The following is a 20,859-nucleotide window of genomic DNA, read 5'->3' as shown; positions in this document are numbered from 1 at the left end:
CACTATTGGGGCCATAATCCTGAAGTAGAAAGAACATTATTTCATTATAAACCAGCCCCAACCAGGTGCTCCTCACAAGATTTCTGACAGAGGAGTGAAAAGAATTATCAGAACAGTTCTCCTAGGGCCAAGGACCACTTGTCTGGAGCTTCAGAAAGAACAGGAATTAGCAGGTACAATTGTTTCAAAGAAAACATTAAGTAACGCACTCGACTGCCATGGCCTGTATGCATGCTCACCATGCAAGAATCCATTGCAGAAGAAAAAGCATGTTGAAGCTCATTTAAGGGCCCCTTCACACATAACACGATATTGGGCAAAAGATGCAGAAACCGGAAGAAAATCCGTGAACAAAAAACGAAATGGGGAACCGCAAAACATTCCACCTGCTGTCGGGAGGGACACACGGTCAGCGTGCACGATAACGTGGCGACGATTTTGTGCACGGTCATATTCGCGCACACGTACACTGTGAGCACGTGGAAAGTCACGCACACAGTAGCGGAGCAAAAAAAAAACCTGCACAATTTATGATGCTTAATTCCTTTATAAATTGCGGGTGTACACCAGGAAGTACTGAATGATGTGGATTACTGTTCTCCCTTTTAGTTTTACATGAATTACCCGATGCACTCGTCTCATGAAACACCAACTGGCTCCCGTTGTCATGAGCACATCAGCCGGCATGGCGTGTCCAGCGCACAGTGATCCGCTGGTGACTGCGTTGCAAATGTGTTATGTGTTGGAATTAGTACAATATCCCGCAGATACATGCACCTCATGAGGGCATCCCGTGAGGTGATTTTCTGCATGGCATGATATTCCCCAGCGTTAATTACATTTTATTTAATTAATTTAATTTATTTCCACACGAGGACAGCAAGCTGACGTCCGCGCCTCACTGTAAAGTTATGTGAAGTCATATTCTACAAGCCACTACAGGTGTCCTCCGGGTGTGACTTGGGAGCACAGATATCTGAACAGCTGCCAGTCGCAGGTACACACCTACCTTTGTCTGCAAACCTCGTCAGCTCACTTAAAAAAAACACTTACTCTCTGTTCCTTTATTCTGTGATTTTTATTTTATGTATGTATGCTTTTTTTGTTTTGTTTTTTTTGTTCTGCATCTGTCTGATGTTTTGGAATTTACCACCTTGCATGCACGGTCAGGTCCAGCTGACAGTTGGCAGTCAGCTGACATGCGCCTTATGTCCAGAGCAAAGCGTATGAGCAATGGGATCACACATGAATGAGTTCACGCCTTCACCCTTATTTGTTTTATTTAATTTCCACTCTTTCTGTCTGTCTTGTAAACGACAATTTAGGTAGTGGAAGTGACACCAGCCTGCCCGGCCAGCTCAGTAATTTCACCCCGTGCCCCACCCTCAGATACTGGCCGGTCCATGAGCACCCGCCCACACAGGTGCATTGCATGTTCACCAGCTGAGTTGCAGTACACAGCGTTCAGCTGTGCTGGACATCGACCAGACTCCGGGACCCTCAGCCACAGCTAACAATGTTGGATTCATGGCGTGGGGGGAGGGACAGTCTACGAGCCATTTGTGTGTGGGGGGGGGGGGGGGGGTTCGGCACAGTCACACCCATGTGTTGCTAGGTTACACTCATGTTGCACTTAGACAATTTTCACAGACAGCTTGAATATGGTCAGCTGCTCTCTACTATCGTGCCAGGAGCGCAAATAGCCCCGCCTTTTCTAAGTGTCCAGCGAATGGTGTTGGATGTTCATGTGTGACACCTGGAATTTGGCTGACACCTGCCAAGAGGGGGGTCGAATGGACACTCGCTGGGCACTCGCTGTCTTTCAGCCGCTTGTGTGCATGAATGGTTGTGGCGACAGCTTTAAGAGGTGTTTGAAGCGCCTCCAATTTTTCACAAGTGGCATGCAATTCCTCCTTCATGCGCCAGTCTACTTCAATCGTGTTATGTGTGAAGGAGGTATAAAGTTTGCTGGACAAATTTTAAAGAAGCCTGCGAAATACTGGGAGAATATGGTCTGGTCAGAGCAGACCACAACTGAACACTTTGGATGCCATAATACACACCATGTTTAGAAGTCAAATGGAACTGCACATCACCCCTAAAACACCATACCAACAATGAAGTTTGAAAGTGGGAACATCATGGTGTGCACTGTTCTTCAGCATCCTGCACTGGAAAACTTTATATAATTGAAGGAAGGATGAATGGAAAAATGTACCGAGACATTCTTGATAAAAAAAAAAAATCTGCTGCCATCTACCAGGATGATGAACATGAAATGAGGGTGGACATTTCAGCAAGACAATGATCCCAAACACACAGCCAAGGAAACTCCCAATTGGTGTCAGAGAATGAAAATAAAGCTGCTAGAATGTCCCAGCCAATCACCTGACTTGAATCCAATAGAAAATCGATGGAAAGAACTAAAGATCAGAGTTTATAGAAGACGTCCATGAAACGTTCAAGATTTTAAGAATGTTTCTGTGGAAGAGTGGGCCAAAATCACACCTGAGCAACACATGCGACTAGTTTCTCCATACAGGAGGTGTCTTGAAGCTGCCATTACCAACAAAGGCTTTTATATGACGTATTAAATAAATTTCAGTAAGGGTGTTCAATACTTTTCCCCTATGTCGTTCCATTTTATTACACATAACTTCCTTTCTGTACTGATTTGTTATAGATTGTTTGGATGTATGGATTACTTCTGGTAAAACTTTCATGTCAATAGCACCTTTAGAAATATATTGAGAAAAATGGTGATGTGTTTAATACTTATTTTACTCACTGTATGATCAGTGATTGAGTGGTTGTGACTTTTATCCAGTGACTGATGAAGTCATATTATTAGGTAAGAATTAAGATTTCCTTTAAAGAGTGTTCCAGTATAAAAATATAAATTTTTACATATTGCATCCCAAAATAATAAAAATTATTGTTCTTCCAATTCTAAAAGTTGTCTCCATTTTAATATATTTTGTAACCATTGCATTATGTGCTACGTGTGTTTTAAAATAATATTTTTTTTAGTTTCATTTCAGATATTCAAAATGACTATGTAAAGTACATTAAAAGGAAAATCAAAAGAAAGTTTGTGGCGTGCTAAAAGGAGGAAAATGTTACTGGCTGAAGAAAAAGAAGAAGAGCTGTCAAAGCAAAGGGAAAGAATGAAAAATCAAATCATTAAAAAATGGGTAAAGAAAAAGAAGAGCTCCTGCATGATAAAAGAGGAAGGTCATCCAAGCTGAGGAAAGAAAAGGTTCATCGAAGTGCCAGACAAAGAGCTGCTGACATCCTTTATGTGAAAGACAATGTAATACAAATATTGTATGTAAAGAGACTTTAACATAATGATATTAGTTCTCTCTTTTTTGTTATGATCAATAGTAGCATGTACCGACAGATAGCGAATACGCTAATGCAGTGGTTTTCAAACTGTGAAGCCAGAAGTCTTCAGGGGGTGCACAGGGAATGGGCATTGTTCATTTCAAGAATCGTTAAGAAATGATTTGATCCACGGATATCAATAGTCTTTTTGCTTAACGATTCCCTCATTGATCCTTCAGAGCGGCCGTTGTTTATGAGGGTGTTTTATCGGGAAAATGATCATTTCATTACAGACCCACTGCAGGGTCTGCAATCAGCTGCTTCTGCAGTGGCTGTTCTTGAAGCTTGAAGCATGAAACAGTGACTGACCCACTGCTTTGTTGGTTCATTGCTTCGCTCTTTTCAGAAGCGCCAAGTCCGCTTCTTAAGCCCTCTCAAAGCCAATTAAATATGTCAATCGCGTGTCACTTTTGTGCAGATTAAAGTCACTAACTGGGACTCTTGTCTTGTTGCGAGAAATAAACGAGAATCATCCTCCGTTCTGTTCACACAGCTCCAAACACTGCGCTGCTCTCTGCCGAGTCAAGTTAGAGTCCGGCCGGAATTAATAACTTCAAAGCGACACCTTTCCAAACATTGAAACACAGACAACAAACTACAACAGACTAAAACTTTTTTTTCCTCCCAAAATGAGACGTCCTGCGTTCTTTATGAATTACATTGATGTTGATGTGCAGCACAGCTGGCTGCAAGAGCTGAGCTCAGAGGTATGGAGGTATAGTTTTGAGCCATTAATGTCTGAAAGAAAATGCTTTTGAGAAAAACTACAGATTTTGTTTATTTTTATTTATGTCCAAAGATCAAGGATCCAGTGACCAAATTCATATTTATTTACTTTAAGACTCAATAAATGTTAGTGCCATAGAAAACCTGTAAAGCCTACTTGTAGTACACATCAATCAATCAATCAATTTTTTTATATAGCGCCAAATCACAACAAACAGTTGCCCCAAGGCGCTTTATATTGCAAGGCAAGGCCATACAATAATTATGTAAAACCCCAACGGTCAAAACGACCCCCTGTGAGCAAGCACTTGGCTACAGTGGGAAGGAAAAACTCCCTTTTAACAGGAAGAAACCTCCAGCAGAACCAGGCTCAGGGAGGGGCAGTCTTCTGCTGGGACTGGTTGGGGCTGAGGGAGAGAACCAGGAAAAAGACATGCTGTGGAGGGGAGCAGAGATCGATCACTAATGATTAAATGCAGAGCGGTGCACACAGAGCAAAAAGAGAAAGAAACAGTGCATCATGGGAACCCCCCAGCAGTCTACGTCTATAGCAGCATAACTAAGGGATGGTTCAGGGTCACCTGATCCAGCCCTAACTATAAGCTTTAGCAAAAAGGAAAGTTTTAAGCCTAATCTTAAAAGTAGAGAGGGTGTCTGTCTCCCTGATCTGAATTGGGAGCTGGTTCCACAGGAGAGGAGCCTGAAAGCTGAAGGCTCTGCCTCCCATTCTACTCTTACAAACCCTAGGAACTACAAGTAAGCCTGCAGTCTGAGAGCGAAGCGCTCTATTGGGGTGATATGGTACTACGAGGTCCCCAAGACAAGATGGGACCTGATTATTCAAAACCTTATAAGTAAGAAGAAGAATTTTAAATTCTATTCTAGAATTAACAGGAAGCCAATGAAGAGAGGCCAATATGGGTGAGATATGCTCTCTCCTTCTAGTTCCCGTCAGTACTCTAGCTGCAGCATTTTGAATTAACTGAAGGCTTTTTAGGGAACTTTTAGGACAACCTGATAATAATGAATTACAATAGTCCAGCCTAGAGGAAATAAATGCATGAATTAGTTTTTCAGCATCACTCTGAGACAAGACCTTTCTGATTTTAGAGATATTGCGTAAATGCAAAAAAGCAGTCCTACATATTTGATTAATATGCGCTTTGAATGACATATCCTGATCAAAAATGACTCCAAGATTTCTCACAGTATTACTAGAGGTCAGGGTAATGCCATCCAGAGTAAGGATCTGGTTAGACACCATGTTTCTAAGATTTGTGGGGCCAAGTACAATAACTTCAGTTTTATCTGAGTTTAAAAGCAGGAAATTAGAGGTCATCCATGTCTTTATGTCTGTAAGACAATCCTGCAGTTTAGCTAATTGGTGTGTGTCCTCTGGCTTCATGGATAGATAAAGCTGGGTATCATCTGCGTAACAATGAAAATTTAAGCAATACCGTCTAATAATACTGCCTAAGGGAAGCATGTATAAAGTGAATAAAATTGGTCCTAGCACAGAACCTTGTGGAACTCCATAATTAACTTTAGTCTGTGAAGAAGATTCCCCATTTACATTAACAAATTGTAATCTATTAGACAAATATGATTCAAACCACCGCAGCGCAGTGCCTTTAATACCTATGGCATGCTCTAATCTCTGTAATAAAATTTTATGGTCAACAGTATCAAAAGCAGCACTGAGGTCCAACAGAACAAGCACAGAGACGAGTCCACTGTCCGAGGCCATAAGAAGATCATTTGTAACCTTCACTAATGCTGTTTCTGTACTATGATGAATTCTAAAACCTGACTGAAACTCTTCAAATAGACCATTCCTCTGCAGATGATCAGTTAGCTGTTTTACAACTACCCTTTCAAGAATTTTTGAACATTCACGGGATGTTTTGATAAGGGAGTCGATAAGGAATCGGATCAATAAGCAGAATCGATAATGGCATAGATATCAATAAAATCTTATCAATACTCATCCTTATGTTAAAATGTGTTAGTTATGCCAACGATATTTAAAAACACACAGAGATGTTTAAATGTTTTTTTAAAAATGATGTTTAAAATATGACAAAAGGTAAAAATAGAAGAATAGAAAGTTCTTTAAAAACAAGTTTAAAATGTTTGAAAAGGATGTAAAATGTGTGAAAGAATAGAAAGTTCTTTAAAAACGTTTAAAATGTTTACAAAGGTGAGTCTGCATTTACAAAAACAAATAGTTTTAAAATGTGTTTAAGATGTGTAAAAGAATAAAAAGAAACACACGAAGATGCTGAAATTGTGTGTGTGTTTGGGCGGGGAGTCAGTTATTCATTTGTTCTCTAGTGCTCTCTAGTGCAGGGGTCTTTATAAAACCCCTGCACTAGTGTAATATATAACCAGTCTACATATAAAAAAAATTGTGGGTCAGATGTGAGGCCCCCTGGAGTCACGAGGTCCTGTGCTGTTTCACAGTTCGCACGGCCCATGCGATGGCTCTGTGTAGTAGTATGCCATTTCTGTGTGACAGATTCAAGGACGTCAGTTGGAAAATGCCCTTTTAATGCAGGGGTTAGTATCATACTTCGTAGTGAGGGACAGTTGTTGCTTTCTTCCCACCCTTTAATGTTTTTACTTTCTCTTTCATATTCCATTTTAGTTAGTTTAGTTATACTCCGAGTATATGTCCACTCTCTCTTTTTTCACCCTCAGGGTGCAGTTCTAGAAGGAACAGTCTCTGGTTTTCAGCCTTACACTGAGTATAGCTTTCGTGTGGAGGCTGTGAACAAAGCAGGTATGGTGGTACTGATGAGTAATTCTTTAGTGAAACTTTACAGTTACCATCAGCACCAACTACAGAGTCACTCTATTTGTTCTGGGTGTTTTATAATCTTCTCAGGCAGCGTTTCCAGTCCGTGGGTCGGCACAAGGACACTGGAGGCTTCTCCGGCTGGCCTGGCTAATGTTATGGTGGAGCAGAGAGAGCAAGGCAGAGCGTTACTGCTTAGCTGGAATCAGCCGGATGCTCCAAACGGAGTGATCACGGTACATGCAGTACAGAGAAAAACACAGTGCATGTAATAAATAAACCAGTGGCATGTCCCGCAAGTCACTCAGTCATCAGTGAATGTGAAAATTAATGGCTAAAGATAACTTTCAATTATCTGTAAAATAAACATTTAGCATTTTATTTTTAATTTTCTTTCTTTGTTCTTTAGTCCTTCCTAAAGTTTAAAACATGTTTTCATTCAAACTGCAAGTTCTTTTTAAATAGGACTTTTCCAGCCAAGTCAGAATGTGAACACATTTATTTTCATTCTTCAATAAAGTTGGAAATGTGATAACCTATCAACAGTGTTTCACCTGTTTCTCTGCACTCAGCACTTCTCTTTGTCATCCCCTCTCTTATTCCAGATGTATAACTTGTACAGTGAGGAAAACCTGGAGTTCAGCGGGCTGTCGCGCCACTTCTTATTTCGCCGTTTGGAACCATGGACCACTTACACTTTGAGGCTTGAAGCATGCACGGCAGCAGGCTGCACACATTCACCTCCTCAGCACTTCACCACAACTGCAGCCCCACCTGCTTCTCAGCCTCCTCCCAAGCCTCTTGTTATTGGTTCAAATTATGTGGCACTTTCATGGGAGCCGCCCTCACAGCCCAACGGGCCAATTAAGGAGTATTTCTTACTTGGGCGAAGACTGGAGGAGTGGGGTAGAGAGAGAATTAACGAAGATTACAATGAACAGGGAAAAGTAGGTGAAGCCAAATACATAAAATGTTATGCAAAAGGTTTAAATATCATAGTATTTCTGTAGTTTTTGAGTTTATATATATATATATATATGCAGTGGTTGGCACAGCTAACCAAAAAGTTAGCTTCAATAACAGATAATCAGCTAACTGAAAAGTTATCTTTTATAAAGCTAAACCGATGTTGTTGTTCTTTCGGCTGCTCCCGGTTTTGTTCAGGGTCGCCACAGTGGATACAGCCAGATCCACATTGGTATTTGGCACAAGTTTTACGCCGGATGCCCTTCCTGACGCAACTCCAGTTATACCTGGAGAAACATACACAGCCGCTAAATCAGAAGCTACAGCTAACCGATAACTTCCAGTCTCCAGTACACTTACAACTACTAACTAGCTGATTTTGACTTTTAACACAACGATCGCTTCTGGTAGCATCAAAGACAACCACAGACCAAAAGAATGAGTCAGCACTTCTTGGTGCGGCCTGCCCACTGCTGGAAGCTCCTGTTTACTACACAGCATGCAGTAGTAAAACAGCTGAGAGGTGCAGCAAAGCTCAACTCTCTACTCAATAGCAGTGTTGGAAAATAAAGCAGTGCTGACGTATGGTTTGTGACTTATAAATAAAATTAATACGGATAAAATAACTCCATTAATGTCAATTCTGTCATTTGTACAAAGTTAAAATATAACATGTCTTTTAATTTTAAATAATGCATTAATTCTGAAGTTTTGTAACAAACACAGAGAGATGCGAAAGGGATTATGGGTAAATGAGTCTCCACTAACACTGATTGGTTGACTCATTCATTCTATGTAAAAATCAACACATTAATGTAACGTGACGTGTGTGTGTGTGTGTTGGTATTTAAATGTGTTTTTGTAAAATATGCCATTTTATTTATATGTAAAAAAAAAAAGAAGCCATTTGCAAAAGCCAACTAAGTCAAGTTGTGATTTGAAAACCGTCTGATGTAACCGGGGTCAAAATGCATAGAACACTGCCATCTTACCATCATCCCTTACCCATAATCTTTTGCGTACCAGTTTTTTCTTTTAACAACAAAATCCACAATGACAATTGTAAATGAACATTATTCAACCAAAATGTATACTTTGGTTTCTTTAACTGCAGTAAGAGGCTGCAACAACTCTCATGCGCTCAAAGAATTATCATTTATGGGATATCTCAAATTAGGGCGAATACTGCCATGAACACTACTGGCCAGTAGATGGCAGTAGAGACTGTAGAGCAAACAGGAAAATATTGGAAATGCAACCTGAGCTTCTTCTGACATTTAAAACAAACTCAATAACAAGTTACAGCATCTATAAACCCAGAGAATATATTCATAAGAGTTTCAGGCACAATGTACAAAGAGTTTAATGCTGTTGTCCATGTGGGGCCTGATCAGAGCATCTCAAATGCATTTCTCCTGTCGTGACTGTACCCATAATGCACTGGGCAGCAGAGCATGTCCACACTAAAACCTTCAAAATTATTGCAGTACTTTAAAACTAAAACATATAGCTAATATTTTCACGTTCTAAAACATCAGAAGTGACGTTAATTTAAATAACATGTCTGCAATTAGTTTGATTAAAATTTTAACCATAAGTTAAAACTGTATGCCTCTGGATGACTTGGGTGATATTTCTAGTGAATTAGTATGGTGTCAGGAGCAATGATCTTGTTGAACTCTGACTGCAGAGGATAGAGCGGTTTTTCCCTAAACCAGCTCTTCTCTGTTTATAGAGAACAGAGTTGTTTATCTGCTATAAAACAGGTAAGTGCTAAAATCTTTGATATCAGACTTAACAAAGGTTTTTATCTGTTAAAGCTTTATTTATTTCACCTGCAAAAACTCCCCCTGCCCTCACAGCTCTGCATATTTATGAAGATGAGGTGCGAAAGCAGTTTAGGATTGTAAAAGCTCGCAAAGCTCCTGGGCCAGACGGTGTGTCACTTGCCACTCTGAGACACTGTGCTAATGAGCTTGCCCCAGTGTTTACAGACATATTCAACTCCTCACTGGAGGCTTGCCACGTGCCTGTTTCAAAACCTCCATCATTGTTCCTGTTCCCGAGAAACTGAGGATCACTGGACTCAATGACCGGTGGCACTGACTTCTGTAGTCATGAAGTCATTTGAGCGTCTGGTTCTGTTCCACCTCAAATCTCTCACGGCCTCCCTCTTGGATCCCTTGCAGTTTGCTTACAGAGACAGTAGGTCTGTGGATGATACCATCAATCTGGCTTTGCACTTCGTTCTGCAGCATCTGGACTCCCCGAGAACCTACGCTAGGATCCTGTTTGTGGACTTCAGTTCTGCCTTCAGAGCCATCCTCCCAGATCTTCTCCAAGATAAGCTTTCCCAGATGAACATGCCTGATTCTACTTGCAGGTGGATTGCCAACTTCCTGAAGAATAGGAAGCAGCACGTGAGGCTGGGGAAGAATGTCTCGGACTCCCGGACCACCAGTATCGGTACTCCTCAGGGCTGTGTCCTCTCTCCTCTGCTTTTCTCCCTGTACACCAACTGCTGCACCTCTGATCACCAGTCTGTCAAGCTTGTCAAGTTTGCAGATGACACCACCTTTGTCGGACTCATCTCTGATGAGGATGAGTCCGCCTATAGGCTGGAGGTCCAACGACTGGTGTCCTGGTGCAGCTATAACAACTTGGTGCTGAACACCAAGAAGACAGTGGAGATTATTGTGGACTTTAGGAAGAACACAGCCCCTCTCCCCTTCCCTGGCAGACACCCCCATCACCATAGTGGACACCTTCTGTTTCCTGGGAATCACTCTAACCCAGGACCTCAGGTGGGAGTCCACCATCACTTCTGTTGTCAAGAAGGCCCAGCAGAGGATGTACTTCCTGCAGCAGTTGAAGAAATTCAACCTGCCAGCAAGGATCATGGTGCAGTTTTACACTACCATCATCGAGTCCATCCTCACCACCTCATCACCGTGTGGTACGCTGGAGCCACCACCAGGGACATACAGAGACTACAGTGCATCATATGCTCTGCTGAGAAGGTGATTGGCTGCAACCTTCCATCTCTTCACGACCTGTACATCTCCAGGACACTAGGGCGTTCAGGTCGGATCAGAACTGATCCTTCTCACCCTGGATATAGCCTTTTTGACCTCCTCCCCTTAGGCAGGAGGCTACGGTCCCTTCGGACCAGAACCTCCCACCATAAGAACAGTTTTTTCCCCTCTGCTGTTAGCCTCCTCAACAAGAACCTTTAGAACTCTACATTGTTGCTATCACCACTATTTATCACCATTTATTTATCTTAGCTCATACATTCTGTACATTTTGTAACATTGTTATAGTGTAAAGTTTTATTATATATTACTTGTTTTACTGCTCTATTTAGTTTTTTATGTTTGTCTTTTATGTTAGCACCAAGTACTGCAGCAATTTTCTAATGTTGTGAACTTGTTTACTCATATGGCAATAAAACTTTTCTGATTCTGATTCTGAAACCACCAAAGCTACAGCTAACCGATAACTTTCAGTATTGTCTCCGGTACACTCTCAGCTACTAACAAGCCAATTTTGAGTTTTAACACCACGATCACAAACCCAAACAATGAGTCACCACGCCTGTCTTTGTGCACCCTGCCTACTGCTGGAAACTCTACGTATACGTTTGCTACGTATTTTGCAGCAGTGAAGCAGTTTAGAGGCACTAAGATCAACTCTATCCCAGCAAAAGGAGCCTGACTGCCAGGTTGCCACAAAATCAAAACAAAACAAAAAACCAAGTCATTATTCCTTTACAGCATACAGCAATCCTGCCGTGAAGCAGAGGTCTTGGAAAATAAAGTGGCTTTGACTTATGGTTTTGATTTATAAGTCAAATTAATCTGGATAGAATAACTCCATTAATGACAATTCTGTCATTTGTACAAAGTTAAACTCTAACACATATCTTTTAATTTTAAATAATGCACTAATTCTGAAGTTTTGTAACAAACACACACAGATGCCAAAGAGATTATGGGTAAAATGAGCCTCTGCTAACACTGATTGGTTGACTCATTCATTCTATGTAAAAACCAACACGTTAATGTGATGTTATGTAAAAAAAAAAAAAAACAAAGCCATTTGCAAAAGCCAAAAATCAAGTTGTGATTAGACAACTGTTTGTTATAACTGGGGTCAAAATGCATAGAACACTGCCATCTACTGGTGCCCAGATGCTCAGACCCTAACCCATAATCCTTTGCACGCCAGAGAGTTGCTGCAGTTTAAACAGCACAGAGAGAATCCACTTGACAACAATTGTAAATGAACATTATACAACCAAAATGTACATTTTTATTTCTTTTCATCAGCTGCAGCAAGAGCCTGCAACAACTCTCTGGCGCACAAATGATTATGGGATATCTCAATATTTAGGGTGCCACAAACACTACTGGCCAGTAGATGGCAGTAGAGACCCTGAAAACTTGCTAAAACAAATATTCCAAATAAATAATCCATGTCTGCTACATTTAATCTGCATGGAATTTAATAAGCGCAAATTGAATTTCAGACATCTTATATACGAGGGTAGGCTGAAACGTTCTAAGGCTCCCCATGAAGGAGTAATGCATTAACTGCATTATAGTGAGCCTTAGAACGTTTCAGCTTACCCTCGTATATTACGCTATATATTACCCCCAATGAGGAGCTACATGGATGACGTTACAAGCCTCCTTCAGACAACACCTCCCAACTGCTAAAAAGGATGGATGAGTTGATAGCTTGGGCAAGAAAGAAGATCAAGCCTGCCAAGTCACATAGCCTGTCACTCAGAAGGGGAGTTAGACATGATTCCACCACTTTTGTCATCGGGGGAGAGAAAATCCCTCTGCTGTCTGAACAACCCATCAAAAGCCAGGGGAGGCAGTACACTGCTGAACTTTCCGACAAACAGATGGGGAAAATAGTCATAAAGCAGCTAACGGATGGCCTGGCAAGGATAGACCAAAGCCAACTCCCTGGGAAGCACAAGGTCTGGTGCTACCAGTTCACTCTTTACAGGAGGGTGATGTGGCCACTGAAAATGAGTGATATCTTCTCATCCACTGTAAACAAGATGGACGGAAAAGCCAGTTCCTTCATCCAAAAGTGGTTGGGACTGCCACAGTGCCTCTCCAAAAGTAGGCCTTTTTTGAGAGGAACACACTGCAATTGCCACTGCAGTCCATCAAGCTGGGCTACATGCAAGAGAAGACCAGGCTAGTTCTCAAGTTAAGAGAGTCCACTGATCAGTCAGTAAGGAGCGCTAAAGCCAAGGTCCCTACCAGACAAAAGTGGAATGGCCAAATTGAAGTTGAACGAGCTGTCACTAGGCTGCAACATCACGAGACTGTCGGCAGAGTCCAGGTAGGGAGAGCAGGACAAGGATGCGGAGAGGCACTTTGCTTCTGGTCCAAAGTCAATTGCAAGGCGAGGAAGGAGATGGTGGTGGCGGAGGTGACGAGGATGGAGGAAGAGTGCTACAAGATCAAGGTAGTATCACAGGGCCAACAAGGAAGCAAGACAACTTGGGAGGGAGTTGTCAACCGTAAAAACAGTTGGTCAGACCTGTGGAAGATTCCATAGGCAAGCCTTAGCTTCCTCATTCGTGCAACCTATGACACCCTCCCCTGTCCCCACAACCTCCACCAGTGGTTTGGGAAAAAAGAATGCTGTTACCTCTGCAATGTCCACAACACAAGTCTTCAGCACATTTTGTCAGGCTGCAAGGTCGCACTCTCTTAGGGCCGTTATAGATGGCATCATGACCAGGTCCTGAGGAAGCTAGCTGAAGTGCTGGAGAGGTGTCGACAGGACAACAAAAAGTCACCATCGACAGAGAACAACTTTTTGTCATGGAGGGTGGGGGACAAAGACACACCAGGGCAAGAGAATCATCAAGACCCTTTTCCCCTGACCAGGAGTGGGACATGAGGGTCAATCTTGACAGGCAACTTCGGTTCCCTACAGAGATCATCACTACAACTCTTCATCCCCACATTGTTGTGTGGTCTACCAGTGCAAGAATGGTGCACCTCATTGAGCTGACAATCCCACAGGAAGAAGTGATTGGGCTGCGTTCAAGTGCAAAAAGGCCAAGTATGCCGAGCTGGCTGCTGAATGTCGAGAGGCCGCCAGGAAGACCACCATCTACCCAGTTGAGGTGGGATGCCGAGGCTTTGTGGGGCTGTCAATCATACGTCTACTGAGGAAGGCAGGGGCGACCAGAGGGAAAGAGAGCAGTGAGAGATTGGCAGAGGAGGCAGAAAAAGGCAGGTTCTGGCTCTGGCTGAGGAGGAAGGACAAGTGCTGGGGGAAAAACAACTAACCCCAAATTACAGCTGCAGGGGGCAACAGCTGCAGGGAGTGACAGGGAGACATCACTGTCACTGCCCCGCCACCAGGAGACGTTCCAGGATTAAAGGGGCGAAATGTTGAGGAATGGTGGTTCCTGGCTGATGACCCTGCAGCTGACCCATGGGCACTGGAGGAGGTGCGACAGGCAGAAATGCCAAGCTGGAAAATTAATCTGCCTGTATGTTTACTCTGGAACAAAGGACATAAGCAGGATGTTAAAGACCAAACAGGAAGCGATTGCAACTCACAGTGATTCCAATTGAAAATAATGGAGAAGCAACCCAAGCTTCATCTGGCATTTTTACATAAAACAAACACAATAACAATGTCTATAAACGCAGAGAATATATTCACGAGAGTCTGTGTGGAGCCTGATCAGAGCGTCTCAAATGCATTTCTCCTGTCATGAATTTTTATCCATAATGCACTGCCAAGACAGCATGTACACACTAAAACCTTCAATACTTTAAAACTGAAACATATAGCTGATATTTTCACTTCATAAAACTTCAGACGTGACGTTACTTTAAATAACTTGTCCGAAATTAGTTTGGTTAAAATTTTAACCATAAGTTAAAACTGTATGCCTCTGGATGACTAGGGTGATATTTCCGGCAAGTTAGTATGTTGTCAAGAGAAATGGTCTTTGTTCCCTTTTGCTTTCTTTCTCTTTTGTGACAATCTCTTCTCTGACTGCAGAGGATAGAGTGGTTCCTCTTGAAACCAGTCTTCTCTGTCTGCAGAGAATAGAACTGTATGTCTGCTACAAAACATTTAACAGGTAGGCACTAAAATATTTGATATCAGACTTCACAAATGTTTTTAACCGTTAAAGCTTTATTCACTACACCTGCAAAAATATGTTAGGGCCCTGTTCCACTGGGGAGAGGATTAATTGCGCATGAATTGAGTATACAAATTACTGGCATTTGTTGTCGTCCGCAACAAAAATGGCTAAAAATGACAAATGTCCCAGTATGAATTACGGATATTTTAATAATATACGAGGTCTGTTAGAAAAGTATCCGTCCTTTTTATTTTTTTCAAAAACCTGATGGATTTTAATCACGTGTGCTTGCATGAGCCAACCTTGAACCTTCGTGCTCATGCGTGATTTTTTTGACGTCAGCGGATCGCATCAGAGTGCAGCTCATCTGAACGATTATAACAAGAAGTTAAATCTGTTGTAAACATAGGAACAAATACTGTAACAGCTGCAGACAAGAAGGAAAAAACACACAACTCTTTTATCAAGACTTGACAATGTAAACAAGTCAAATAATTATCTTTTTAGACGGCTCAAAATGCTTTTTGCAGCTGGGCCATTCACGCGCAGGCGAACGGCTTCCTCTGTGATTCAGGAGGTGATTAGAGCCGTTTTCAACAGGCAATTTGCAGAATAAAATTATTAATCCGCCATGAAATAATTATTTTATATAGGCAGCATCCAGCGCAGAGCGCGTGGCAGCCGGTAGAACAAAGAACGGTGTCCAGCTGTGAACACAGCGCATCTGATTTGCATCTGCCGCAAATCAGATGGAAAACAGACGTAATAAAAATGCTTTATTCGTTGGCCACAACATATTTTAGTTTGTGATGTGGACATGATGGACACGCAAAATATCTGTTTTACACACTGTCCCAGTCCGCTGCCAAGCCGCAAATCCCTGTCAGTTGCGGATATCAGCAGATGACGCCGAATATGCAGCGCATAGATTATGTTTGTGTATGTATGGAGTATGTAAGCCGGATGTCATCCGCAGCCAAAATTTTGTGCAGCTCAAAAATAGTGGTAACGGAAAAACGTGCCTCTGTGAATAATTGCAGATGTGTGCGGGTGTCGGCCGACTCATACAAGCATGTTTCACGCATATTGAGGATGTTAAGCGAATATGAGCCAATTTTGTGCGCAATCCATAAGCAAATCCTCCTAAACGCCAGTGGGACAGGGCCTTTAGTGGTCTAAAAATTATTTGGAACTGTGCAAACCACTATATATATATATATATATATATATATATATATATATATATATATATATATATATATATATATATATATACAGTGAGGAAAATAAGTATTTGAACATCCTGAGATTTTGCAAGTTCTCTCACTTAGAAATCATGGAGGGGTCTGAAATTTTCATCTTAGGTGCATGTCCACTGTGAGACATAATCTAAAAAAAAAATAAAAATCCAGAAATCACAATGTATGATTTTTTTTATAATTTATTTGTATGTTACTGCTGCAAATAAGTATTTGAACACCTACCAACCAGCAAGAATTTTGGCTCACACAGACCTGTTAATTTTTCTTTAAGAAGCCCTCTTATTCTGCACTCTTTACCTGTATTAACTGCACCTGTTTGAACTTGTTACCTGTATAAAAGATGCCTGTTCACACAATCAATCACACTCCAACCTGTCCACCATAACCTGTCCACCATAGCCAAGACCAAAGAGCTGTCTAAGGACACCAGGGTACAAATCTGTATCTGCACAAGGCTGGGATGGACTACAGGACAACAGGCAAGCAGCTTGGTAGAAGACAACAACTGTTATGATTATTTATTAGAAAGTGGAAGAAACGCAAGATGACTGAATCTCCCTCGGTCTGGGATTCCATGCAAGATCTCACTTTGTGGGGTAAGGATGATTCTGAGAAAGCTCAGAACTACACAGGAGGACCTGGTCAATGACCAGAAGAAAGCTGGGACCACAGTCACAAAGATTACATTAGTAACACATGATGCTGTCATGGTTTAAAATCCTGCAGGGCAGCAAGGTCCCCCTGCTCAAGGCAGCACCTGTCCAGGCTCATTTGAAGTTCACCAGAGACCATCTGGATGATCCAGAGGAGGCATGGGAGAAGGTCATGTGGTCAGATGAGACCAGAATAGAGTTTTTTGGAATCAACTCCACTTACCATGTTTAGAGGATGAGAACAACCCCAAGAAAACCATCCCAACCGTGAAGCATTGGGGTGGAAACATCATACTCTGGGGGTGCTCTTCTGCAAAGGGGACAGGACGACTGCACCGTATTGAAGGGAGGATGGATGGGGTCATGTATTGCGAGATTTTGGCAAACAACCTCCTTCCCTCCGTAAGAGCATTGAAGTTGGGTCATGGATGGGTCTTCCAGCATGACAGTGACCCCAAACACACAGCCAGGGCAACTAAGGAGGGGCTCTGGAAGAAGCATTTCAAGGTCCTGGAGTGGCCTGGCCAGTCTCCAGACCTGAACTCAATCGAAAATCTTTGGAGGGAGCTGAAACTCCAAACCTGAAAGATTTGGAGAAGATCTGTATGGAGGAGTGGACCAAAATCCCTGCTGCGGTGTGTGCAAACCTGGTGAAAAACTACAGGAAACATTTGACCTCTGTAATTGCAAACAAAGGCTACTGTACCAAATATTAACACTGATTTTCACAGGTGTTCAAATACTTATTTGCAGCAGTAACATACAAATAAATTATTAAAAAAAAATCATACATTGTGATTCCCGGATTTTTTTTTATTTTTTTAGATTATGTCTCTCACAGTGGACATGCACCTAAGATGAAAATTTCAGACCCCTTCATGATTTCTACGTAAGCGGGAGAACTTGCAAAACCGCAGGGTATTCAAATACTTATTTTCCTCACTGTATATCAAGAAACCTATCAAGAAACCCTCACAATATTCCTGGAGCTGGATTGCTGTAAAAAAATACTGAAAATACTGTGAAATAACATAAAATCATTTTTAGTCTGCTTTTGGCCAAAACTGAAGTTTCCAAAAAAATAAAATTTTTTATGATGGAAAAAATCAGATGAAGAAAATCCTGAGTAATTTGTCAGTTCACAACCCTGTGCAGAGTTCTGCTACCATAACAAACAAATCATAATAATCAATTAATAATTGGATTAGCAACAGGATGTTCTCATGAATAAAGGTATATATAGTCACCTTGCTTATAATGCTTAGCACTGTTTGTCAGAAGCTTTATCATTTGTCATTCTTAAGTATCAGTTTTTTTTAATCGTTTCATCATATCATTAATTTCACATCAAGTTTTTTCTTTTCTGTGCCTATGATTTTTGAGCAGCTCTTTATATGAATGATGATCATGTTGATGTTTGTCAGTAAGGCGCCACGTGTGTTTAATTTTTTTTGTTTTGTTTCTGCTCCATTAAGTCCATTTTTATGAAGTCCAATATTAAAAAAAGATATGCAAAAATTGTAAGTGTGTTACCATGTCTTGGTTTTCAAGGTAACATCAATGTAAAGAATAAAAGGTATCCTTACTTATTTCACTGTTTCCATCAGGTGCTGTTCAGCGAGGCACCCTCGGAGCCAACTGATACACTCAACTATACTGTTAAGGGTTTACGTCCCTGGACTCAGTACGAGTTCAGCGTTCGTACTCACAACTCTGCTGGCTATACCCTCAGTCCCTGGATTACGGTAACAACCAGACAGGCACCTCCTCGCGGCATCGCCCCTCCAACTGTTAGTCACGTCCAAGGCCGACCCAGTGAGGTGATGGTGTCCTGGACTCCACCTCTGGAGCCCAATGGGGTTCTTCTGTCCTACAGGATTCAGAGAAACAATGTCAGTTTCTCATTTAGTTTTGATCCTACTGTGCTCAAATACACGGATGAAGATCTGCTGCCTTTTTCAACATATAGGTATTGGATGGTGTCTCTCACAATATTTGGTACCCACAAATTAATGATGTCAGTGGTTTATAGTGGGGATTCAAATCACCACCACACACAGAACACTGAAACGGTCGTCACTCTTGTCATTTTATACTTTTCTGTTTTGCAGTTATGCAGTCATTGCCTGTACATCTGAGGGATGTGTCACCAGCTCTCACACAAACATCACAACCCTGGAGGCTCCTCCGGCTACAGTTCAAGCTCCCACAGTGGACAGTGTCACACCCAATAGTATATCCATTTCCTGGAATGAACCTCTGAGACAGAATGGGGAGGTGAAGGAATATGTACTTCAACTTAACAACAGAGAGGCTTATCGTGGGAAAGAGTTAAGCACAGTGCTGTTGGACCTACAACCACACACATCCTACCAGCTGGTGGTGTTGGCTTGCACAAGCGGGGGGTGCACTCCAAGCAACACAACATCCGCTGTAACCGCAGAGGCTCCACCTACTGGCCTTCAAGCCCCAAATCTTAAGGTACGTTACGCTAACTAGATTTGTTGGTTTATAATTAACAGGTTTCTTTGTGTTAGCAAATACAGTGCGTCCAGAAAGGATTCACAGCTCTGCACTTTCTCCACATTTTTTTCTGTTACAGCTTTATTCCAGAATGAAGTAAATAACATTTTTCCCCTAAAATATTAAATTAATTTAATAAAATTCTACTCACAACTCCTCATAATGGCAACATGGAAAATGTTTATTTTTAATTTTTGCAAATTTATTAAAAATTAAAAACTAAGGAATCATGTGCCCATACATATTCACATCCTTTGCGCAATACTTTGTTGATGTACCTTTGGCAGCAATTACAGCCTCAAGTCTTCTTGAATATGATGCCACAAGCTTGGTCCACCGATCTTTGGGCAGTTTTGCCCATTCCTCTTTGCAGTACCTCTCAAGCTCCAACAGGTTGTATGGGGAACGTCAGTGCACACCCATTGTCAGATCTCTCCAGAAATGTTCGTTTGGATTCGGGTCTGGGCTCTGGCTGGGCCACTCAAGGACATTCACAGAGTTGTCCTGAAGCCACTCCTTTGAAATCTTGGCTGTGTGCTTTAGGGTCCTTGTCCTGCTGAAAGATTAACCGCCGCCCCAGTCTGAGCTCAAGAGCGCTCTGGAACAGGTTTTCATCCATGATGTCTCTGTACATTGCTGCGTTCATCTTTCTCTCAGTCCTAACTAGTCTCCCAGTTCCTGTTACTGAAAAACATCTCCTGTTGTGAATTCTTGATTTGCATCACTCACTTCTGTGATTTATTTTGGAATGTTGTTCGGGTGTACGAGGTCTGTTAGAAAACTATCCGACCTTTTTATTTTTTGCAAAAATTATATGGATTTGAATCATGTGTGCTTGCATCAGCCAAGCTTGAACCTTCGTGCGCATGCGTGAGTTTTTTCACGCCTGTCGGTTGCGTCATTCGCCTGTGAGCACGCTTTGAGTGAGCAGTGGTCCAGCCCCCTCGATTTTTATTGTGAGGAAAATGTATGAACGATTTGGAGCTTTGCTGCATCAAATTTTTCCAGAAACTGTGAGAGACAGCTAGGTGGAAACCATTCGGAAGATTCAGACGGCTTTCATGGACGATTCTATGGGGATCACACAGATTAAGACGGCGCACAATGGCGTAGGGCGCGCCGCGCCCCGAGTGGCGATCAACAGGCTGAAACGACCAGATCATTTCCAAACTGAACGCTGTGTTGATCCGGGACGTCGTCTGACTACCACAGAAATGGCAGAAGAGGTGGACATACCACTTTTTCGGCACATTCAACTGTTACAGGAGTTTTTGTCATGAAAAGACGTGCGGAGGAATTCGCGTGTCGGGACGGAGCCGCTAATGCCGTGATGAAGCCTCACAGGACATGTTGTGGCATGTCCAGCTCATCCACAATTTCTGGGATAGTCACACGACTGAA

At 42.0% G+C, this 20,859-nt stretch overlaps 1 protein-coding gene across 1 annotated transcript in view; it reads left to right on the top strand.

Moving 5' to 3' along the window:
* ush2a (Usher syndrome 2A (autosomal recessive, mild)) overlaps positions 1–20,859 on the top strand; it is a 1,147,097-nt gene that overhangs the window by 1,018,578 nt on the left and 107,660 nt on the right. The window contains 5 exon segments of the mRNA XM_034188044.1: positions 6,814–6,895; positions 7,001–7,146; positions 7,516–7,857; positions 18,543–18,904; positions 19,047–19,416. Of these exon segments, the coding sequence (XP_034043935.1) occupies positions 6,814–6,895; positions 7,001–7,146; positions 7,516–7,857; positions 18,543–18,904; positions 19,047–19,416 (1,302 nt within the window).

Source organism: Thalassophryne amazonica, chromosome 2 (assembly GCF_902500255.1).
Source record: "Thalassophryne amazonica chromosome 2, fThaAma1.1, whole genome shotgun sequence".
Classification (NCBI taxonomy): Eukaryota; Metazoa; Chordata; class Actinopteri; order Batrachoidiformes; family Batrachoididae; genus Thalassophryne; species Thalassophryne amazonica.
The sequence above is the reverse complement of the archived record's forward strand: the minus strand, read 5'-3'. Positions and strand labels throughout refer to the sequence as shown.